At 43.4% G+C, this 25,283-nt stretch overlaps 1 protein-coding gene across 5 annotated transcripts in view; it reads left to right on the top strand.

The window, feature by feature from the left end:
* BCAS3 (BCAS3 microtubule associated cell migration factor) overlaps positions 1 to 25,283 on the top strand; it is a 1,702,410-nt gene that overhangs the window by 210,249 nt on the left and 1,466,878 nt on the right. For all 5 annotated transcript variants that reach the window (XM_082245731.1, XM_082245733.1, XM_082245734.1 and 2 more), the window contains exon 8: positions 8,264 to 8,340. In XM_082245731.1, coding sequence (XP_082101857.1) covers positions 8,264 to 8,340 — 77 coding nt within the window. The remainder of the gene's footprint in view (positions 1 to 8,263; positions 8,341 to 25,283) is intronic.

The raw sequence follows: 25,283 nt of genomic DNA, 5'->3' as shown, positions 1-25,283 counted from the left end.
TGACTCATGATGGTGGGTACATGAGGAGGCTGACTCATACAAAGTCAAGTATCTGTTGAGTGCTGCATTGATGGAGTCGTGGCTGTAACATTTCTGTAGGAACCTCTGTACCAGGGTGGTACTTTGGGACATATAGTCCTCTTTTCTGGTGTAGTTGGGGAACAGCCTGCAAAACTGACTGACTGTTCTTCTTCCAAGCTGGATGATGACAACTGCCATTGTGTAAGTAGGAGTTTCATTCCTGCTGTGGGTTTGAAATTAATATTGGAACTGATGTGGCCAGTGGTGTGGTAGAAAAGATCCACATCGACGAATGTTAACATTTCTTTGTGCACTACAGATGTGAAAAGGATGCCAAAGGGGTTGATGTTACAATAGTCGATAAACTGATACAGGGGGCCAGTGTCACCCTGCCAAATCAGGATGATGTCATCCTTATGTATATCTATATACCGACCATACATATGATCAGACTGAGACAGAAAATGCAGTAAAATCACACCTTTAATGTAATGGTAAAAAATGGTACAGAACAGTAAATGTAGTCAAAACATAAGCCAGGGGTCGGAAGCCAAAACGGGAAGTCTGGCGAGCCAGTGATCAGGAAACCAGAAGTCAGCTTAGTCAGAGGAGAAGAAACAGGATCAGGAACAGGAAGGGACGTCAGCTGGGTAAAGTCACCTATTAGTATCAGTACTGATCATCCGTACCCATCATCAGTACAGTATCAGTATCACCTATCAGTATCAGTACTACTCATCAGTACCTATCACCTGCCTGTCACCTGCCCATAAGAGTACCCGAGTACCTGTCACCTGCCTATCGGAGTACTCGAGTACCTGCCACTTGCTCATCAGTACCAGAGTACCTGTCACCTGCCCAGCAAAGTACCCGAGTACCTGTCACCCTTCATACAGCCACCATGTCCAAGTCCAAAAAGGTTTATATACGTTGTCCGTTTAAACCTAAATACCGGTGTTATGGCAGCAGATAGCTGCCATAACCCTGGTATTTTTTTAAACGGTGGACGGTTGGCTTTCCGATAAGGGTGGTCCCAGCGGCGGATTCGCCGCGGGATCACCCTTCCGGGGTGGCGGAAGAGGTGCCCCCCCCCTCCCGCTGCATTCTGGTCTTTTTCCCTGCTTACCAGAACCGCCGGCAGCGGGGAAAACGATCCGGTCCCAGATCCTCACAGACAGGATGTCGAGTGAGGGCAAGCTTGCCCTCACTCGACTCTATGGTCTTGGAGGACCGGAGCTACGGCAAACGTCGTTGCCTAGCAACCAGTTTAAAGGTCCCTTTTTTTTTTTCATTTTATTTAATTTTTTTTTAATTTTTTTTTTTTTTTTTTTCTATCTTTTAGTGTACTTGTGAGATCTGAGGACTTTTTGACCCCAGATCTCACAAAAAAGAGGTCCTGTCGTGCCTTTTTCTATTACAAGTAATGTTTACATTTCTTGTAATAGAAATAAAAATGATCAATTTTTTTTTTTTTTTAAAAAACAGTGTAAAAATAAAAAATAATAGATAAAATAAATAGTAAAAAAAAAAAAAAAAATTAAAGCGCCCTGTCCCCGCGAGCTCGCGCGCAGAAGCGAATGCATACGGAAACCCCGCCCACATATGTAAACAGTGTTCAAACTACACATGTGAGGTATCATTGCGATCGTTAGAGCAAGAGCAATAATTTGAGCCCTAGACCTCCTCTGTAACTCTAAGATAGCAACCTGTAGAAATTTTTAAAATGTCGCCTATGGGGATTTTTAAGTACCAAAGTTTGTCACCATTCTGTGAGCGTGCGCAATTTTGAAGCATGACATGTTGGGTATCTATTTACTCGGCGTAACATTATCTTTCACATTATGGAAAACAATTGGGCTAACTTTACTGGTTTCTTATTTTTTAATTAAAAAAAGTGATTTTTTTCCCAAAAAATTGCGTTTGGAAGACCGCTGCGCAAATACGGTGTGATAAAAAATATTGCAATAATCTCCATTTTATTCTCTAGGGTCTCTGCTAAAAAAAAAATATATAATGTTTTGGGGTTCTAAGTAGTTTTCTAGCAAAAACAACTGATTTTAGCTTGTAAACACCAAATGTCAAAAATAGGCCTAGGCAAGTGGCTAGGATGCATGATGATGCTCCTTGGATGTTTAGGCCCCTCTATATGGCTAGGCTGTGAAAAAGTCTCACACATGTGGTATTGCCATACTCAGGAGGAGTGGCAGAATGTATTTTGGGGTGTCATTTTTGCTATGTACATGCTATGTGTTAGGAATATTCTATAAATTTACAACTTTGTGTAAAAAAAAAAAGTTTTTATTTTTTTCCCACATTTTTCAAAAACTTGTGGAAAAAAATGACATGTTCAAAGGACCCATAATGCCTCATAGAATATACGTTGGAGTGTTTGCTTTCCAAAATTGGGTCATTTTGTGGACTTTTCCATTGTATTGGTGCTCTAGGGCCTTGAAAAGTGTGATAGGTAGTAAGAAAGTTTTATGTGTATTTATGCTCCTAAAACGCCTTATGGTGCTACTTGGACGTGGAGTCTCTTTTTGTGTCCAGGCTGTGTAAAAGTCTCACACATGTGGTATCACCATACTCAGAAGGAGTAGCAGAATGAATTTTGGGGTGTCATTTTTGCTGTGTACATGCTATGTGTTAGAAATAGCTTATAAATTGACATTGGGGAAAAAAAAGAAAAAAAAATGTTTTCTTCATTTTCCCAAGAATTGTGGGAAAAAATTATAACTTCAAAAAACTCCCTATGCCTCTTACTAAATACCTTGGACTGTCTACTTTACAAAAAGGGGTCATTTGGGGGGTATTTGTACTGTCCTGACATTTCAGGGCCTCAAGAAAGGAGATAGGCCATCAGTACATCTGGTGTGATCAATTTTCAGTAATTGGTACCATAGCTTCTAGACTCAATAACTTTCACACAGACTAAATAATATACACTAATTTGGGTTAATTTTACCAGAGATATGTAGCAGTATAGATTTTGGCCCAAATGTATGAAGAAAAATTAATTTTTTGCAAAATTTTATAATAGAAACTAAAAAAAAGTGTTTTTTTTTTGCAAAATTTTTGCTCTTTTTTTGCTTATATCACGAAAAAAAAAACCCCCAGTTGTGATCAAATACCACCAAAAGAAAGCTCTATTTGTGTGAAAAAAATGATAAAAATTTTGTTTGGTTACAGTGTAGCATGACTGAGCAATTGTCATTCAAAGTGTGAGAGTGCTGTAAGCTGAAAATTGGTCTGGGCAGGAAGGGGGTCTAACTGCTCTGTATGGAAGCGGTTAAATAGCCAGAAGGGGCTGACTGTAGGCATGACTGACAAGAAGATAATGATAACCAGGATAGCCACTGAGGAAACAATGAGTGCTGACAATTAACTGACATCTGAGCAGCCTGAGCACAGAGAAAAAAGTTGCTGCGAGCCCAGACCTGACAAATGTGCTTTTCATAGGGATTGTTGGACCAAATGTAAAGGTCATCCCAATAGCCCATAAAAAGGTATGCGTAACTGGGAGAAAAAACTAGCTTCCACAGCGGTGCCAACTTGTTGTAAGAAGAATTCCCCTAAGAATTTAAATAGTTGTATTGTAGTGCAAACTGAGTGGCATCCACAATGATGTTAGCCTGTTTGCTGTTAAACTGGTTGTCTTTGTCAAGAAATTACTGTAAAGGCCTACTTTGTGAGATATTGAGGTGTAGAGTGATGTCACGTCCAGTGACACCCACAATTAGTCCTCCTCCCATCTATATATGGCCAAGATATTTAGAATGTGGCCTGGGTCTTAAAAACAGTAGTAAAGCCCGCTTGGTGATTTTTACCTACAGGTAAGCCTATAATAAGGGCTACCTGTAGGTAACAGGAATATCTCCTAAACATGCACTGTTTTTAGGAGATATTCACCCTGGATGCAGCCAGTTACGTCACCTGCACATTCACTCTGAAAGTTCAGCATACCTTTCAAGACTTTTAGAGCTTCATGCTGGAACTGAGGGCTCCCACACGTATACATGGGAGGGATGTCACCGTGGCTCCCGCCAATCACATAGCCAGAGTGCACGAACCCAGAAGAATGACCGGGGGAAGATGACAGCGTGCCGCTGAAAGGCTTTGTTGCAAGGTGAGTATTTCATAATGTGCTAGTATGCAATTGCTTTCCAGGTGTTTTTTTTTTTTTCTTTAAACAGCTTCGGTTTACTACCACTTCAATATAAGCAGTTAAGGCCTGCAAAAAGAGGTTGCAGAAAGTAGTCTACATAATTGAAAGACCACTAGTGAGGCTATTCATAGAGGTCGCTATAGGTTGCCCTGGAGGGGAGGTTTAAGATTTGTGGACCTTTAGTAAGTGTTAAAAATACGGAGTATTGAAATATTGGCCACTTAAAAAGGCTTTTTCCTGTTTGAAAGAACACCCTTGGATGCTGCCTGGTCTAGTAGCGTATAGAGTTTCACTTTGAACTTAGGCAAAGGGTCTTTTGAGAGCCGAGTGTAGGTGTTGGTATCACCCAGTATTCTTTTTGCTTTGCTAATGTAGTCTTCTCTGTCCTGGTTGACTATACTCCCTCCTTTATCAGCCTGACGGATGACTAGGTCATTGTTGGTCTGGAGGTTCTTCAGTGTCTGTGTCTCATATGGGGAGAGGTTGGATTGGTAAGCTCTGAGAAGACAGACATGCATCAGATCCTTATATACTGATAGAAGACTTGTATATATGGGCCCTTGGCTTGATAGGGATAAAAGACTGATCTGGGCTTAATTGGAGTATGTATGATGGCTTTGTCCAATGGTTTCATATGTTCCCAATCTGCTCCAAGGAATCATCAGGTGACCACCCCGATTCAATTAAGAGACTATAGAGTGCACCAAGCCTTTCTGGGCCTCCCTATCCCATGAGGGGCTTGACTCGGAGGAGTCCACTAACATTATAGGACCTTCATTAGCCACTAGCGTACGTGCATTCTTAGTCTCTTTATCAGAGTAGTATCGCTGTCGGGTGAGGGATCGCACAAATCAGTTCAGATCTTTGAACAGGTTGAATGATTTGGGAAAATAGGTTGGGGCAAAGTTGAGGCCTATTTCTGACCAACAGTTCATAGGTGGAAAGTTGTGTGGTGGAGAAGTTGAATATTTTTATTGTAGATTGACAGCGCTCTCTCTTGTTTTTCAGCTCCCCCTGCAGCCTCTTCTGTGGTGTCTCTTAGTTAGTTTAATGAAGGCCTGCAGAGGGGTTAGATGAAAATGGGGTTCAGAACCTGATGTGGAAACTGGTGCCCCTGTATCTGGATTGGATGAAGTCGAGGGACATAGAGACTCTGAGACTGAAGATGAAGGAACTATTTTGGGGTCTTGTTTGTGAATTGCCATAGCCCCTAGAGTCACTGCACCTGATTTGTTCTGTCCGCTGGGGGTACTCGAGGTTCCACATGGTGCTGATCTTGTGTTCCCTTTTAGGGTCGAACAGACCTTAGCTTTAGGAGACAAAAGTTTTTCTTTTTTTGTAGCAACCGACTTGGAATTCTTACTGTCTGAAGGGCCTTAATGTTTGGAAGGGTTGGGGCCCATCCAACCTTGAGAGTTCACACCTAGAGGTCTAGAGTGGGACTGATCACTTTCCGATACTTTCCTTGTGTTGGATCAGTTGGGAGGAAACAGTCTGCCATGGATAAAAATCCAATAATCTTTACTTTTGATTGGCATTTTATAAGCAAAATATATTAAATTAATTATCTGGGGGAAAAGGACAGCAAAGTGGTTAGCATTTCTGCCTAGCAGCACTAGAGTCGTCGGTTTGAATCTAAACCAAAGCACTACTGGCGCAGAGTTTACATGTTCTCCCTGTGCCTGTGTGGGTTTCCTCTGGGTACTCCGATTTCCTCCCACACTCCAAAGACACGCTGTAAGTTAATTGGCTCCTATCTAAATTGGCCTAGCATGTGTATGTATGATTGTGAGCTAGGGACCTTAGATTGTAAGCTCCTTGAGGGCAGGAACTGATGTAAATGTACAATATATATGTAAAGTGCTGCATAAATTGACAGCGCTATATAAGTACCTGTAATTAATAAATAAAATAGGTGCAAAAATGTGTACAGATAGCCAAATCTAGTAAAATTGAAATGAACCACAGTAATATTTAAATTAGTAATCCAAATGCATTTCATAATTGCATGACTGAACCATTTAAATCCATTGTCAAACTGGTGTTATATGTGATGCATGTAGCCCTTCTGCACCTTTTCTCTAGCCTCCGGTGGTTTAGAGGATAACTCTTCTGGACCAGAAGGTTTTATCCCCTTAATGACCAGGCCATTTTTTTAGATACGGCACTGCGTTATTTTAACTGACAATTGCGCGTTCATGCGCTCCGCTGTCCCTAAATAAAATTGATGTCCTTTTTTTCCCACAAATAGAGCTTTCTTTTTGGTGGTATTTGATCACCTCTGCAATTCTAATTTTTTACGCTATAAACAAAAAAAGAGCGACAATTCTGAAAAAAAAAACATTTTTTTTTTTACTTTCTGCTTTATACCATTCAATCAAATTTTTTCATAATTTTAGACCAATATGTATTCTGCTACATATTTTTGGTAAAAAAAATCCCAATAAGTGTATATTGATTGGTTTGCGCAAAAGTTCGAATCTACAAACTGGGGGAAAGATTTATGTCATTTTTATTTATTTATTTATTTTTTACTAGTAATGGCGACGAGCAACAATTTTTAGCGGGACTATGACATTGCGATGGATAGATCGGACACCTGACTGACATTTTTGACACTTTTGGGGGGACCAGTGACATTACTAAAGTAATCAGTGCTAAAAATATGCACTGTTACTGTAATAATGACACTGGCAGGGAAGGGGTTAACACCAGGGGCGTTTAAAGGGTTAAGTGTGTCCCTAGGGGGTGCTTTCTAACTGTGTGGGGGTTGTATTCAGTGAATGAACACAGACACCTGTGTTCCTAAATCAGAGGAACACACGATCCCTGTGTTCATTACTGACAGAAGAGCAGTCTGACCTGTTTACAGTGGCAGACTGCCGTTCTGTCTCCACGGGGAGCGAGCTGCTAATTGGCTCCCCCTGTGGCCAATTGGCATGTGCGCCCCCACTAGCTGTCCCGTGAAGCGATGTACAGTTACGCCTTTACGCGGGACAGAGCCGACCTGCCGCAGTATATGTACTGCTAGCGGTCGGCAAGTGGTTAAACAAAGCAAACAATAAGTTACACCTCCGTATATAATTTTGTGGCTAAATAGTACTAAAGAAAATATTTATGGACTCTTTTTCTGGTATTGAATTTTTTAAGTTGCAATTTTACTATATTGTTATAGTGGTAGTAAACCCAAAAACAAAAATGTATTCTATTGCAGTTTATCAATTCTTACATATGATGGTTTCATTGGATTTCTTTTTAGCCTTTCTTTCCTTAATTTGATCTGGTCATCCAGCCAGAAAGTCTCTTGTTTTTCAACAGAACAAGCTCTCCTACAGATGTAGCATTTGCGGTGTTAAGACAAACCATTTACCACTAAAAGGGGTGCTTACGATGATCAACTTTTATTTATTTATGTAAAACATTTACCCCACAAAAAAAAAAAACTGTTGTTTAACTGCAGTGTGAGCAGGAGTTTGGCTTAGATGTAATAGTGTATCTAACAAAAATCTGCTAGTACATCTAACACCTCCCTCTCCCCAGACTGACAATGCTGCGGTCCAAAGGTGCCCCATTGCTCCTTCATCCAGAGTCGGGGTAGGAGATGTATAACTAGCCAGATCACCAGGTGAAGACAGAGGGTAAAAGTTAAAAAAAAAAGAAAATGAATACAACCACCACATCTAATGGTTGGTGAGCTGTCATATATTACATTTTTGGTTTTGGGTTTAATACTTCTTTAAGTTACAAAGTTTTTTTTTTAAATTAAGTTGGTGCAGTCCTCAGTAGACATAATGCCGCCCACAGTAAGCATAATGCAGCTATCTTGAAGTTTGTGTTCTCTCTATTAGATCCTCTATTTCATTCTGCGTTTGAAAAAAAAAAAACAGTTATACTGTACAAGATTAGCACACACTTCAGTTTGCATGTAGTAGAATATTGTCTGTTGCCACAGTAGCAGTTAGAATTATATAGATGTATGATACCAATGTGCAAACCTTAGTTTCATATTTAAATATGCTGAATGGTTTTAAACATATAGAAGTAATGGTTGTTTCTAACACCTGCACTTTTTACTTACAGGGTACTGGTGGTAGTTCTACAAGAGAAGATTGCTGCTTTTGACAGCTGTACATTCACAAAGAAGTTCTTTGTAACAAGTAAGAATGATGAATTTGTAGAATAAACATTTAAAATGATAGCAGCACGGTATCTGAAAAATATTTTTAGAGCCATTGTGTAATGATTTAGTTTTTTTTGTATTTATTATGTTCATTACTAATATAAGAAAAACAAACATGGTTTTGGTCAGGTGAATATGAAGCATTATATATAAATATATTAAAAGTATATACAGCCCACAAATGAAGCTCCAGTTTGCATTCCATATAACTTACCAGACCACTCCATACTGCTTTCCTAAAAATGCCTCAGTAGTTTAAACTCAATTACAAATAGAGCTAAATATGTAATTGAAGTGACTAATCTTCCCCCTTCTCCTTGTTCTATACAGACTTTAAATGAGAGAAACAGTCTAAAATGAAACAGCTTCTGCTATACTTCTTTGTTACTCACAGTTTATTTCTTGGAAGTATATTATGACTTTTAGGGCTACAAAACACACTTGTAAGTCTTGTACATATGGGCAACAGTATTACCTGTACATATGGGTTACAGTATGTAAAATAGCAATGTACACCAGGCTTTTCAAATTTATTTGCAAGCAGCTTTGTTGAAACCTTTAACCACTTAAAATGGTTGTTAATTCACTTATATAAAATGATCTAAGCCCCTCTGTAATAGAACACTAAGTGCTCCTGTGCCTGTGTTATAGAAAAAATTATGCAGATCTGTACCTAAATCCGAGCGTCTCCCGGCACTCAGCTGACTCTTCAGATCTCTCCTCTGTCCAGCTGACAGTTCCAGTGGGTGGGCCCGAGCACTAAAGCTGATGTCAGCACATGATCGTCAGGAGCCGCTTGGATTTAGGTACAGATAGCATATTTTCTCTGTCGCTCATTGACAGACGTAGTCCTCGTTGATTCAACACACTCGGTTATGCTGCCCTCTACAGGAGTAGGAATATACAGGAAAGAAAACACTCTGGCCACACCCTAGGGGCAGTCCCAGAGGGTATATCCTCTCTCTCTCTGCTACAGCAAATCAGTTTTTTTCTGTCTAGTTAGGAGTAAGGACCTAGATACCTTGCTGGGATCTTCGGTCCTGGCAGGATTTTTTTCTTAGAAAAGATTTTTTAGAACGCTTTTTTTCTCCAGTGTTCCTGTGAGATCTTCAAGCAAGAAAGCTGAACTGGGCGACGGGCTGGATGTTGAGATCCAGTGGTTACCCCAGTTCAGCCTACGAGCGCGTGCAGGCCATAGCTCCGCGCTGGGTCGGCCGCGACATAGTCCCACTGGACGGGGACTGACCCTGCGAGTTAAACGTCTCGCCGAAACGCCTAAGACCATGAGTCACGGCGTCCGTACTGGTCGACAGCCTTCCCACCTCGGTGGAGAGGGGTACTGTCAGGAGTTGGCGCCTGCCTGGTTCCGGTATGGTGAGTAGTATGTTCCCCCTTTCCCCCTGACGGGTCTTGTGGTGAACGCGGGCCCCTCGCTGTAATGGTAAGGATGGGTCTTCCCTCTATCCTATAACATGTCACAGATCCCCCTGTTTGAGTGTGATTTTTGTGAACAAAAAGCCAGGAGGCTTGGTTTGGGAGCTGACAATCTAATTGCAAAGATGTTAAAATGATGAAGTCAGTGGCAGTACTAGAACTTTACTGTGATAGTATAAAGTATCCTACCTGTCAGAAGCCACAGGGCGATGTCTATATATGTATACTGCATTCCAGATCATTTCTCCAGCTAAACAAATGCCTCCCGACGGCCACGGACCGCATACGACCCGCCAGGGTCCGGTACCGCCGACCACGCTGACCACCATGAGGGTGAAGGGTTGTGAGGCCGAGATCCTTCTGCAGACATGCCGCTATTCTGTGCAGGCCGCCGCCATTGTCTGGTAGATCGCACGAGGCCGCCATTTTGGCGTAGCCTCGTGTCTCCAGCATGGGGGCGGCCATGTTTGAGGTGACTCAAACACCTCGTGGAGCTAGGGGAGGCGCCGGAAGGCGTGCAGAGGTGCGGAGCCGCCTCCTTTCTTCCCGGGAAGCCAGCCAAGAGACTTCCTGTCTGCTCTAGAAAGTGCTGAGACAAGTTGCAGTTGAAACTCTGAGCATCAAGTGGTGAGCCCTGGGGTCTATCTCTCTCTCTCGCTCTATAGCCTAAGCAGGTACACTGAGGGGCTTTGTGGCGCTGGGGGTCTGAAAAAAAAAAAAAAAAAAAAAGAAAAAAGTGGTTTTATTTTTTTTTGGCAAATTGATTTTTTCCGGGTAGCATCTGGAATTATCATGGATCCTGCCACACAAGTACCCCCACCTGTTTCCCTCGAGGGGGCCACGGGACCCGCCGGTGCACAGAGTATGGATGCATTTACAGCAGTTTTGGAGTCTTTGGTGGCTCGGGTGGAGACGGCCTGTCAGGAACGGGGGTCAAGAAAGCGACCCCCGCCTACCCCTATATCATCTGATACTTCAGATTCTGAGATGGTCATTGCAGCTGCAGGTCCCTCTGCAGGGGCTGTTGTCTCAGGTAAAGTTTCCTCAGACAGTGAGGAGGACGTTCATGCTTCCGCCATAATTCAGGAAGAAGCATTGCTGGACGCACTAGTTGTGGCGGTTCGGGAAACCTTAAGACTTGAGGTTTTACCGGCAGAGGCAACTGAAACAGAGATTCCCTTTGGTACTAACAAACCCACCAAAACGGTGAAGGTTTTTCCTGTACCCAAGTGTTTTGGTAATAAAATTAAAGAAGAATGGGAGCATTCTAAGCGTACCTTTACTATTTCCAAGCGCATTGCTAGACGCTATCCGTTTGAGGAATCCCTCATTAAGAAATGGACGGTACCACCAGTGGTGGATCCACCTATTTCCAGACTGAATAAAGCCACGGTTATTCCGGTGGAGGACACTTCTTCCTTTAAGGATCCGGTGGATCGGAAAGTAGAAGCGGAGTCCCGCACTATCTTTTCCCTGATAGGGTCAGCCTTTAGACCAGTAATTGTCATTGGTTTAGTGTCTCAGACATTAACGGAATGGGCGAGATTGGTGCGCCAGGACCTGAAGGGGAAAGATATCCCCCAGGCAACATCTGATTTGATGGAACAGATTATACAAGGACTACAGTTTATCTGTGACGCAGCCTTGGATGCTCCCCCCCTATTAGGGCATGCATCTATGTCAGCGGTAATCCTCAGACGTGTGCTGTGGTTAAAATGCTGGTCAGCGGACCTAGGTTCCAAAAAGACCTTGACGAATCTCCCCTTTCAGGGGAATCGCCTATTTGGGGCCACCCTAGATGAGATCATTAAGGATGCCACTGGGGGCAAAAGCACTTTTTTGCCACAGGCTGCTAAAGCTAAAGGACCTCGTAACAAGCGGGGACCTTTCTTTACCGCCCATAAAGGGTTCGTTCACTCAGCTGGAGCAAGCGGGAAGGGCAAGACTCCTCCAGGAGGGTTCAAGAAGGGCTGGTTGGACAGACAAAAGACCGACTCAGCCAAACCTGAAGCAAAGGATTACACAGCCTGAAGGTGCGCACCCACCCGGCTTGAGGGTGGGGGGACGTCTTCACCGGTATTCAGGGCATTAGATCGAGCATCGACCACTGCTACCGGTGCGATTCTTCCCTTCCAACATCTAAGTACTACAGGGAGCGGTAGTTACCGTTCCCTGAACAGATCATTTTCTTTACCTTTTCCAAAGATTAGCCTCAGTTCCCCACAAAAATCGGATCCGGTTGAACAAACAGACCAAGAAGCGTCTAGCCGGGTGACTTCGGTCCCTGTGGTTCAACCAGGAGAAATCACCACTCCTGATAGGAATCAGGTGTCTGATAAATGTGTGGGAACAGAGAACGATCAGACTTTGTCGGATGGCCGGGGCCAGATAGCTCTAGGGCAGCCTGGTTCGGATCCAGTCAGCGCCAGTTGTCCTGGAAATTCTAGGATGGCCTCTTCAAGCCGGTCTGGCCGACTTGGACATGCTAGTCGCGGACGTTCCTTGGGAACTTCTTCTCAGAGAGTGTCTGCGGTCTCAATCTTCCATCGTGCTTTACAGTCGCTGGTTTTAATGGCCTGGCCATTGAGACCCAGGTACTGAAGGACAGAGGTTTGTCAGCTTCAGTTATTCATACTCTAATTAAGGCAAGGAAAGCGACTTCCAGCAAGGTCTATTATCGCACATGGAAGACTTATATCGCGTGGTGCGAATCGTTAGGAATTCCTCCACGTACCTATTCGGTGACCCGAATATTGGCCTTTCTGCAAAAGGGGGTTGAGCAGAAACTAGCCTTGAGCACCATCAAGGGTCAGGTTTCAGCATTAGCAATCTTCTTTCAGAAGCCTTTGGCTACAAAATCCTTGGTGCGGAATTTCATCCAGGGGGTGCGGCACCTGGCTCCACCAGTCCGCGCGCCCTTACCGCCTTGGGATCTTAATTTGGTTTTGTCGGTTCTGCAGAAACCTCCCTTTGAAAACATCAGGGAGATTCCCTTGCTGACTTTATCCCAGAAGGTAGCCTTCTTAGTGGCTATCACTTCTGCACGCAGGGTGTCAGAACTGGCTGCATTGTCATGCCAGTCCCCATACTTAGTGATTCATAGGGATAAGGTAGTTCTTCATCCTAAGCCATCCTTTCTTCCAAAGGTGGTTTCAGACTTTCATCTGAATGAAGATATTGTACTACCTTCCTTGTGTCCTCAGCCCAATCATCATCGGGAACATGCGTTGCATTCCTTGGATGTGGTTCGGGCAATCAGGGTATACCTGAAAGCTACGGAATCGTTCCGTAAGACGGATTCACTTTTTGTGATCACGGATGGCCCCAGAAAGGGGTTGCCTGCATCTGCCGCGACTATCTCCAAATGGATTAGACAGACGGTGGTACAGGCTTATTCTATTAAGGGTCGGAGTCCTCCGTTCCCTGTTAGGGCGCACTCCACTCGAGCGCTCAGTACTTCCTGGGCCATCAGGCGTCAGTGGTCCAGGTATGTAAGGCGGCCACCTGGTCGTCGGTACATACCTTTACAAAATTTTATAAGATTGATGTGATGGCATCGGTGGATGCCTCATTTGGCCGCAAGGTTTTGCAGGCCGCAATTTGAGGAGACCGGTGGTCTACCTCGAGGGTTTTTTTCTGTTGGAATTTTATGTTGAGTCTCATCTTTGATTGATGAGCATTGAAGACTTCTAGTTGGCACCGGTTGGGCCTTCTAGATTGGATTTAATTTCCATTTTCCCACCCCTCATTTGTGGTACTGCTTAGGGACGTCCCAAGTGTGTTGAATCAACGAGGACTACATCTGTCAATGAGCGACAGAGAAAAATGGATTTTTGTAAGATCTTACCGTAAAATCCTTTTCTCTTAAGCTCATTGACAGACGTAGTACCCGCCCCTCTATTTTGAGTTGGGTTGGGTTAAATTCTCTAAACACTGCTTTGTGACATAACTGATTTGCTGTAGCAGAGAGAGAGAGGATATACCCTCTGGGACTGCCCCTAGGGTGTGGCCAGAGTGTTTTCTTTCCTGTCTAGTCCTACTCCTGTAGAGGGCAGCATAACCGAGTGTGTTGAATCAACGAGGACTACGTCTGTCAATGAGCTTAAGAGAAAAGGATTTTACGGTAAGATCTTACAAAAATCAATTTTTTTTCTTTAACACAGACACAGGGACACTTAGTGTTCTATTACAGAAGGGATTAGATCATTTTAAAATAATCACGGGAGCAGCAGGAGGGAATGGGGGTGGGCACAGATGAGCAGACAGGCAGAGAGGCAAGGGGGAAGAGGAGGACAGAGAAGACAGTACAAGGCTGGGGGTGACGAAGACACATACACTGACCACGGTGTCAGGGCTCAGCAGCCATGATACACCGTGGTCAGTGTACAAGGAAGAGGGCAGAAACTGGCAAGATCATCCAGGTCTTTTAGGTGTTACAGAGGGCCAAATGACACAGCACAAGCACTGTGCAGTATAACATGCTTTAAGGGAACAGGATCTGTTTTTTATTTTTATTTTTTTAGGGTAACACGCTTTTTATGAACCAGGCCTATTTCTGACACTTGTTTACAAGTAAAAATCAGTATTTTTTGCTAGAAAGTTACTTAGAACCCGCAAACATTATATATATATTTTTTTAGCAGAGACCCTAGTGAAAAAAATGGAGATTGTTGCAATACTTTGTCACACCGTATTTGGGCAGCAGTCTTACAAACACAATTGTTTTGGGGAAAAATACACTTTTTTGAATTAAAAAATTAGAAAATAATAAAGTTAGCTAAATTTTTTTTCTGTATTGTGAAAGATAATATTATGCTGAGTAAATAGATAGCCAACATGTCATGCTTCAAAATTGCGCATGCTCGTGGAACGGCGACAAATATTGGTACTTAAAAATCTCCATAGGCAACACTTTAAACATTTCTACAGGTTATCAGTTTAGAGTTACAGAGGAGGTCTAGGGCTAGAATTATTGCACTAGCTCTAACGATCGCGGCAATACCTCACATGTGTGGTTTGAACACTGTTTACATATGTGGGTGCGATTTGCATCTGCATTCGCTTCTTGGAGAGACGGGGCACTTTAAAAATTTTTTTTCCTTATTAATTTTACCTTTTATTTTTTATTTTTACATTGTCCCTTAAAAAAAATAAAAAATTTTGATCACTTTTATTTCTATTACAAGGAAGGTAAACATCCCTTGTAAATTAAATAAGCAGAACAGGTCCTCTTTAATGTGAGATCTGGGGTCAAAAAGACCTAAGATCTCACATCTACACTTAAAAGCAAAAAAAATTAAATAAAAAATTGTCATTTTTTTTTTCTTTTTCCATTCAATAGGTTTTTATTGAGTTTTTACATAAGCAAATATTAGAACAAATATAACAGGAATTACAGTCTTCCAACAGGTTCCAATGCATGTACACAGATAAATGAACTATAACATAGAGGAATCAGGTATAACCAAAGCGTTACAGGTTGTAAAGAGGTATGGCAAGTGAAAAAAGAATAGCACTATATAACTTAAAGTTGACATCAGTTATGTTTTTGTCTGGGAGTAGAATAGGAGTGAGAATCTCCACCGTTCCGGGCCTAGAACCCTAAGGAGCAATGTCACTAGGTCCGGTCGGAGGGAGCACCCCCACTATCCTTATGGCTATTAGGCAGGTATTATTATTTCAAGAGAGTCTTAATGCCTGATTTAGATAGGGCCAGCTTTCCCAGGACTTTTGGAATTTTTTATATGACAGGGAATTGATTGCTAGAGATTTCTCTAGGAGATAATTGTCATTAACAAGAGATATTACTTCAGGTAGATTGGGAGTGGTAGTAGATCTCCAATTGCGGAGAATAAGGGTCCTGGCTGCTAACAGTATGTGAGTTACCATTTGTCTATGGCTGTGAGGGTATATGTCAATGTTAATATTTAATATTGCCAGTTCTGGATTTGGGGGGGAAAATACTCCTGTGCATGAGGAAATACACTGGAATATTTTATGCCAAAAACTCGTGAGGGATGCGCAGCCCCACAGGATGTGATGCAGGGTACCTGTTTTGCCACATTCCCTCCAGCAGAGTGAGGGTATTGACGGCGCCATCTTGGCCAGCCTGTATGGTGTGTAATACCATCTGTTGATAATTTTAATTGTAGTTTCCCAGTGATTAGTGCATTTAGAAAATTTATATATAGAGCACAGTGCTGTATGCCACTGTTTGAAGGTAAGATTTAGCTTCAGATCTTTCTCCCATTTAAGCATATTTACCGTTTTCTCGGAGGTTGTATCACTTGTTAGGATATTATAGAAGGTAGTTATACCTTAATTGGCCGGGGGGTTTGATACCAGGAAGTTCCATGTGGTTAGATTAACATGGGTGGAGGTAAGGGAGTGTTTCCCAAGTAGAAAAAGTATCCTTGATAGGGTCAAGGATGTGTCGGGCGGTAGCTTAAATTCTGACATTATGTCTTCTCTGTTTTTGAGACCTAGGGGTGACCAGAGTTGTGAGATTTGCGTTAGTCCTAGGGTTTTTAATTTGGAGACATTCAGATTACTGTATATAGTCGTGAGGATAGAAAGTGGTAGGTTGTGAATGTCAGTAGGTATGGCTCTTGGTTCTATTTTGTTTACTGTTCTCCAGGCTTGGAGAGAAGCCTTAACCGTAGGTGGCAGTTTGGCTAAGTTCCATGGGATCCAAAGGTCTCTTAGCAGCATTAGGTTAAGGTTAGAGGTAGGTACTAGGTATTTTTCGATTCCTGACCAAAGGGGAGTATATGATTTGTGAGTATATTATATGCAACTCTTGCTTTTTTACCCAGCCATAGAAATTTCCTCAGTGTGGCTACAAGAGTGTGTAATTGTGTTTTGGTGAATGGGACAGGGAGGGCTCGGAATAGGTAGAGGATTTGTGGTAAGATGTTCATCTTAATAGCAGAGATTCTAGCCCCCCAGGATAAGTTTAGGGAAGCTATCCTTTCTAATTCAGATGTTAGCTTTTGTCTAAGGGGGCCCAAATTATTTTTAACAAGATCTGTGGTTTTGGAGGTAATATAAATCCCCAGGTACGAAATCTTGTCTGCAGTCCAGGGAAAGGGACAGGTGTTGATTAAGGTTTGTTTAGTTTCAGGAGATACTCCTAGGTCAAGGATTATCGATTTCGTGGTGTTAATTTTGTAAAATGAAATTTTACTAAATTTAGTCAAGGTTTGGTATGCAGCGGGTAGAGAGATTTCGGGTTTTGTCATCATTAATATAATGTCATCTGCAAATAAATTTATTTTATGGTCATAACCATCAATTTTAAAGCCATGAACATGTCCGTCAGAGCGTAGGGCTGCAGCAAGTGGTTCTATAATTAAATTAAAGACTGTAGGGGATAAGGGGCATCCCTGTCTGGTACCATTGGATATGGTGATCGATTTGGACAGTGCTCCTGAGGCGAAGACTCTGGCAGAAGGTTGTGAATAAAGTGCCATAATGGCAGAAAATATATTGCCTCGAAGGCCGAATTTGTGTAGGGCGGCCGTCATGTAGCTCCAGTTGACTCTGTCAAATGCCTTCTCCGCATCCAGGGAAAGGAGGAGAGAAGGCGTTTGACTTTTTTCAGCCATGTGTAGCACATTTACTATACGTCTAGTAGCGTCTGAAGTTTGGCGACCTGGTATGAATCCCATTTGATCTTTTCCTATGAGGGAGGGAATCATCTCCTGTAGGCGCCCTGCAAGCATTTTGGCAAAAATTTTAATGTCTGTATTCAACAGAGATATAGGGCGGTAGTTGCCCGGGAGAGATGGGTCCTTCCCTGTTTTTGGTATGGTAACAATGTATGCTCCGAGCATATCTGCAGGAAAACTCGTCTCGGTTGCAGCTTTAGTATAAACATTCAATAGATGTGGTATTAGAGTATCGCTGTATAATTTATAATATTCACTTGGGAACCCGTCGGGTCCCGGGGATTTACCGTTGGGAAGTGAGTTTATAGTTTTCCTAATTTCGTCATGCGTAAATGGCGCATTGAGTATAGACAATTGTTGTTCGGTAAGGGTCGGTAGGTCTAATTTATCCAAAAAGGCAGATATTTCAGCTGTAGTCGGGGTGTGGTTGGTATTGTCCTGGTCAAGATTGTATAGTGATTAATAATAGGTTGCAAATTCATTTGCTATGTCTTTAGGATGGGTATATTTAGTATTCATCTGAGTGTTAGTCATGTGGGAGATCTTGGATTTAGTCTGTTTGGCTTTGATTCTGTTAGTCAGTGCTTTTCCAGGTTTGTTAGCCTGAGCATAGTATGTCGTTTTGAGTTTACGGAATATTTTGTCATGTTGTGTAAGCAGAAGTTGACGTAGGTCATGTCTCAGGTCGTGAAGGGTATTGCCTAAGGATGAGTCAGGTACAGCTTTGTGTTTTTGTTCTAGGGTGTTGATTTGGGATAGAAGGTTAGAGAGTTTTTGGTTGTATAATTTTTTCATTATAGAATTTTGTTGGATGCATATGCCTCTTATGAATGCCTTATGGGCACCCCATAAGGACCATGGATTAGAGACCGAGTTTTCGTTTAAACTAAAGAATTCCTGCAGGTGCTGGGATACACACTTACCAACCTGTTCATTCTGAAGGTTTCTGATGTTACATCTCCATACTTGCCCTGCAGATCTCGGGATTCCTTCATTCACAGTCATTTCTATTGCTGCATGGTCGGACCATGTAATGTTTTTAATCTCTGCAGAGGTAGTTCTTCCCAGGAGGTGCCAGTCCACCAGAAAGAGGTCAATCCTGGAATACGATTTATGTCGTGCTGAATAGAAGGTAAAGTCTCTTTCTGATGCATGAAGGCACCTCCATGCGTCGTAGAGATGTTCACTATTGAGTAAGTTGAGCAGAGAAATCCTACGACCTTTTGGGGAGGTAGAGGTGTCTATGTCCGGGTCTACTGTGAGGTTGAAGTCTCCACAGATGACCAGGTTTCCATATTTCTTCTTGGCAATGAGCTTAAAAAGTCTACGCAGGAATCTGAGCTGATGTGTATTTGGCGCATAGATTGTGACAAAGGTCATTTGTAGATTATTAAAGTCTCCTGTAATGATCAGGTAGCGGCCTTCTGGGTCAGCAATCTCTTCCTTCAATTGAAAGGTGATAGTATTTTTTATGGCAAAAAGGATTCCTTTCTTCTTAGCTGGGGATGTTGCTAGGAAAATGTTGGGAAAATCTCTGTGTGAACACTTGGGATGGTTTGCGGTTTGGAAGTGTGTCTCCTGGACTGAAAGGATGTCGGCGTTTGAGGATTTCACTTCTTTCCACATTGCGAATCTCTTAACCGGGTGGTTTAGTCCATTAGCATTGATTGAGAGACACTTGAAAGGCATTACGGTGGGTATTTTGATTAATTTATTGGCGATGTGGCGCTAGTATAATTGATAGCCCGGTTAATGGCTTGGTGGACTTCATGAGAGAGAGGAATGAAGGTATAACCAGTGTGTACAAGATGTGCATTGGAAGAACAAAACAAAAACGAACAAGGAAGAAGGGTATGAACTAGTAAAAAAAGGGACCGTAGTATAGGTCCGTGATTAACTGAAACAGTTAATAACAGTTCTGGGTGAGGGGCCATATGGATTTAGGAAGATCCATGGGCCTGGGGACCGTGATTTTGAGGATGAGTAGTGGAAAAACCATCCGCGTGGGATTTGTGGTTTTGTTTTCCCGATTTCTTTTTGGACACAACATTCCATTCCTTGGGTAAATGAGAAGGGCCAGGCCCCCTGTGGGGGTTGGTTATCTCCGCTGGTAATAGTATCCCCCATTTTTGAAGCAGGGCAATCCCTTCTTCAAGCGCTGTGACTGTGGTAGAGTTCCCATTATAGGTGATGACCAGGGAGGCGGGGTACTTCCACTTGTGTGGAATCTTGTGGTTTCTAAGCGCTTTAGTAATGGTTGACAGGTTGCGTCGTTTCTGTAGAGTGTGCCGTGATAAGTCCGGCAAGATTTGCAGGCCTGCAAACTCTCCTGACAGGTCATTGGTTTGGCGGGAAGCTGACATGACTTTTTCTTTAGTTTGAAAAAAGTGTATTCGCAGCAGGACGTCTCTAGGGATTTCTGCTGCTAGGAATGCAGGTTTTGGTAGACGGTGTATTCTGTCAATGGCCAGATCTGCAGCAGACAGTGAGGGTACTAGTGTGGTAAATAGACGAGTCGCATACTGCATTAGGTCAGGGGCTTGTATTGTTTCTGGTATACCCCGCAGCTTGACGTTGTTGCGTCTCGACCTATCCTCCAAGTCTGCCACTTTATCCTTCAGCCAGGCAATATCATCAGAGTGGTGGTTGTGAGCGTCCACCATAGTATTGAAGGATAGAGCATGATTCCCCAAAGATTCTTCGACTATATGGATTCTGTTCCCCATACTGGACATTTCCTGTCTAATCTGGTGCATACAAGACATCATATCCGCATGCATCGAGGCTTTGAGTGTATATAACATATTCTTCAAAGTAGTCTCTGAAGCAGGTTGACCACCAGTGGGGAAGGATTCAAAGGGATCCTGAGTATGTGGTATTTGGTTAGTATTGAGGCCTGTCTGTTGCAAGGGGTTACTGTCCATGCCATGCCACTGTTTAGCTGGAGAGTTGATCCTCTGCTTAGCTTTGGCAGGACTTTTGGAGGATGGGGAGATAGGAGAGGCTGAGCCAGAGGATCCCTCACTATCTGGATTGCCTATCTGGTAGAGTGGATGGATGGATTGAGCCGGATTGCAGTGTTGAGAAGAGCTGCCTCTGATCTGCTGTGTGGAGCTGCTATTTTGGAAAGATCCGGGGCTGAGATGAAGCCCAGTTTTGCTCATTTTGCTGAGCTCTGGAGGATCTCTCCTTCTTCTGCCCATGTTTGTTTATGGCCCAGTGTATTTGTGATCCTGTCAGTGATGTGAAGCTGCGGTTGATTTGTGCGGCAGATGTCACGGTCCCTTCAGGCGGTAAGGAGTTACAGTATTAAGTGGTCATTTCCAGTCACCACCTTCCTGACTGGAGATGTATATATTGGTTGGGGGGTGCCCACCGCACATGGGGGCAATATGGCGGTTAGTGCCCAGTTGCCTGAGGATGTATTGCTTGTTTTTGTGATGGGAGAGGTCGGAGGGTGTTGTGGCCTGGTTGCAGGGGGTAATGTGCACTTCTCCTCTATGGCAGAACACCGCCGCTTACCGGAGTGCTGGCCGCCCGATCGCGGGATCCCGCAGGAAAGTCCGCGGCTTCGGCTGTATTGTAGGCCTCAAATCCGGATCGCGGAAATCGTGGTCCGTTTTTCCCCATACTTTCCAGGATTGTGAAGTGGGTCCCGAAGGGTGCCTCCACCGATTTTGGGGGCAATTGGTGGGTTTTTAGAGGTGGATGGACACCGATTCTGTTTGTCTCCGGCGGAGCTCTTCTCCAAAGCGTCCGTCTTCCGCGGCTTCCGGTCCCGCCTCTTCATTTTTTTTTTTTTTTAACATGAAAAAAATAGGCCTTTTAAGGGCCCTTTCACACGGCCGCTCCGCTGCTTTTGTCCGCTGCGGGACTTTTTTTTTTTTTTTTCACGGAGCGGATGACATTTGTGTCATCCGCCCCGTGTGCCCGCATATCATCCCATCCGTTTGCAGATGAATGTAAGTATATGGCATTGCGGATGTCAGCGGATGACACCGCTGACATCCGATTTTCCTTCCATTCCGTTTTTTACACGGATGAAAAAATAGGGTTCTGTTCCATTCGAAAAAACGGAACAGAACTGAAAGGTGGAAAATCGGATGTCAGCGGATGGTATTCCGCTGACATCCGCAGTGCCATTCACTTACATTATGTCCGCAAATCATCCGCAAAAAAATAGGATGATTTGCGGACACACGGAGCGGCCGTGTGAAAGGACCCTAAGGCAGTTGGAAGGAAGCGACGTATGACATCGCTTCGGTCCTCCAAGGCCATAGAGTAGAGTGGGGGGCCATTTTGCCCTTACTCTACTTCCTGCCTTCAAAGGACCGGATCGTATTCTCTGCTATCGACGGCTCTGATAAGCAGGGAAAACGACCGGGAAGCAGTGGGAGGACACCTCTCCTGCTACCCATAAAAGGGATCCCGCAGCGAATCCGCCTCTGGGATCACTTTTATGCGAATAAAAAAACACCGGTATTTAACCTCAAGGTACCAATGTAAAACTGCAGTGGGCGGTCCAGAAGTGGTTAAAGTACACTTGAGTTTCAGTATTTGCAAGTTAAACAAAGCACTTCATTTAGACCCGGCGCACTTCAGGTTCTGGGGGCTTCAGGATTGGTTTACATTCTTAATGACAGTCACACATTTTAAAATTGTTACAGTGCGATCCTCTGTCACTGTGGAAATGGTCAGGAAAATGACACAGGATTTGCATGTTTGTGGAGTGCAGGACTACGAAATGCTAACTTTGAGTGGAGGATACTGCTTTTGCTGATTTCTCCCTATTTTGGTGTTTCTGAATGGGACGCCATAGTTTGGAGATTTCAAAGTTCATTGGGTGGGAAGAAATCTCCCAACTCAGTGTCTGCATTTTGTGAAAGACCATCAGGGTGTGTGCACAGATGCACACAAGCCTTATAATGATGGTCTGGGGAGAGCCACAGTTAAAGTAGGAGTGAGAGTTGGAGTTGGAGTTGCAGTGGCTGCCTTGTGGAGACAGACCCCCATCAGCAGAACTGGTGGTGCCTTTCAGAGACTACATCACTTGTTTGGGAGATTTCTTGCCAAAGGACTGAGAAATCCAGGCTTGGAAGACCAAGAGTGGGTCTGGGAAGACGAGAAAACTAAGGCAGTTAGCGGGTTCAGGAGAACTGGAGAAAGTTTGGGGGCCTTTGAGAAAGTGAATGAACCCCGGGGGGGCTGGATAATAATGTTGAGGCCAGGAGTAGGCCTGTGCAGCGAGGTACTGCAAACCGAGGATAAGTGAGCCAGGAAAAGCTAGTGTACTAGCAGCAGACAAGCTGCCAAAGCATAGCCAGGTGACTTGGTCTTTTGGATTTCTTTACTGTCTTTTATTTTTATTTTTGCTGGAAAAGAGGGCAATCTGTTTATGTAGGACTTTTGCTTTATTTTTGCGTTTTAATAAAAGTGCATTAGCAGACAATTAAATAAAGTGCAGACTGACGTGAACTTACTTTATTAGGAAACGTATCTACTAGGGATGGACCGATTATCGGCAATGCCGATATATCGGTGGCCGATATGCACTTTCCCCCGATAGATCAGAATCGGCCCCTGAGGTTACCGATATTGTTGATATTTCAGGAAAGTGTTGCACCGGAGTGATGCCTGCAGCTATAGGCATCGCCCCGGTACTGGCGTCCATAGCCGACCGTTGGCTGTCTTGAAATGACAAACGATGCGGCTGTGAAGCCGCTCGGCTGTCATTACAAGGAGCGGGAGGACGCCCCCCCCCCTCCCACCACCTTCCGCAGCTCGCCCGGGGCTCCCGTCCCACCGGGAGACGTAGGCATCCTACCTGCATAGCCGCCGAATAGAAGACCCGATCAAAGCTGCATCGGCTCTGATCGGGTCTCCATGTAAAAACCCGGAGGTGATGTCATGACATCACTTCCGGGTACTCGGCACCACATTGGCTTGAGCTGCCAAAAATTAGTTTTTCAAAATAATAAAATACAGTAAAACCTTGGATTGCGAGCATAATTCGTTCCGGAAGCATGCTTGTAATCCAAAGCACTCTTATATCAAAGCGAATTTCCCCATAAGAAATAATGGAAACTCAGATGATTCGTTCCACAACCATTTATTCATAAATCCTTCAGTTTATAGTCCATATAAAAAGATTATAGCATTGCGATAGGTTATATAACCATAAAATGTCCATCCACAAATAGCCGCTTCCACAAGGGGATTAGAAGCAAAATCCAGTAGGAGCTACAGAGTATCAAAGAGAAGAGAGGCGCCTCTAAGTGTAGCAATATGGTTCCATTTAATGAAGGTACAACATTTAGCAACTCACATGGTTGATGAATAAAACAGGCACATCTAAGTATGCAGGCATCCGGGGTAAAGCTGTCCACAGGGACTATCTTCTGCACCGCCGGCTGCCAGTCTGTAATCCTGACCGGGAAGACCACCCTGCAGTAAAGGGATCTGAAAGCGAGGGGCAGCATGGAAGGGATGACGTAGATGGCGGTGTGGAGGATGGTCTATGTGGACAGCTTTAGCCTGGATGCCTGCATACTTAGATGTGCCTGTTCCAATCCTCAACCATGTGAGTTGCTAAATGTTGTACCTTCATTAAATTTAACCATATTGCTACACTTAGAGGCGCCTCTCTTCTCTTTTATACTCAGCTGTGACTTGAGGCTACTTGTATATCAAGACATCGCTTGTAAACCAAGTCAAAATTTATTTGAAAATTTTGCTTGTCTTGCAAAGCGCTCTTAAACCAAGTTACTCTCAAACCAAGGTTTTACTGTATACCAGTCCAGAGTAAAATCTGCTAAATATTACTTCACCAGATACATGTAATAAAATAAAGTAATATTTATATTCTATATATTATATAATATATATATATATTTTGATATTATGTTTTTATGGAGGGGGGCCCCTTCTGTCAGGGGGCCCAGGGCAGTTGTTCCTTTTGCCCCCTTCTAAATCCAGCACTGGCTGACAACCACATTAAACATAATTCTTGAAGACGTTAGCAGGTTTTTAACAAGCTTCAACTAGTAAACATACATTAATATATACAGTAACTGCTCCAGTCAGTTATATAATAATGTTCCCCAATTCTCCCTTATAGGGATCGGCTTCATTACAAAAGCATTTCAGAGAAGTAGGAGAGGGTCTTGCAGTGAATATTGCACTACATTCTAGCTTTGTGAGTTTGCACTATTTGCAATAGAAACAGAAGAGGGCGCCAATAAGGTGCAGTATATAGGAAAAGACTTTATTAAAAATCACAAGTGGTAAGATGCATAAGGATAAGAGCATGTAATCCACCCAGTGCAATGTGCTGTTGAGCTTCAGTGGGTCTTTAGGAGCCAGGAAGTAGATGCCGCTCTCCGGAGCTGTGTAGGACACCAGAAATAAGACCAGAAATCCTGGAGCCACCCTGGAGTGCATGGGGTGCACAGGACTGGAAGTGATGTCACACCTGGGGGCGCTTAGCATAGGGAGTGTTGCTACATGTTTTGGAGCATAACTTTTCCTTTTTCAAGCCTAATGGTGTCCTACTTCGAGGCAGTTTCATGTGCCCAATTTCACTCCAAACTGTTCCATCTCTGCATTCTGGCAGCATGGGACAAGAGGGTGCAGTCTCTGGATTGCCCCATATGCCTGTCCAGCATGACCAAGTTTGCTTGTCACAAGTTTGGCTCTTGAGATGGAAAATCCTTACCCCCAATAGTTTGGAAGGTGCTCATGACAGATGGCAGGTTTTTGGGCTGTGGAGGAAGACATGTTTGTTTGGAAGAAGCTTGGCTCGCATTTATTATAATGG

Source organism: Pelophylax lessonae (assembly GCF_965119305.1).
Source record: "Pelophylax lessonae genome assembly, chromosome: 2".
Lineage (NCBI taxonomy): Eukaryota > Metazoa > Chordata > Amphibia > Anura > Ranidae > Pelophylax > Pelophylax lessonae.
This window is presented reverse-complemented; position numbering and strand designations above follow the sequence as displayed.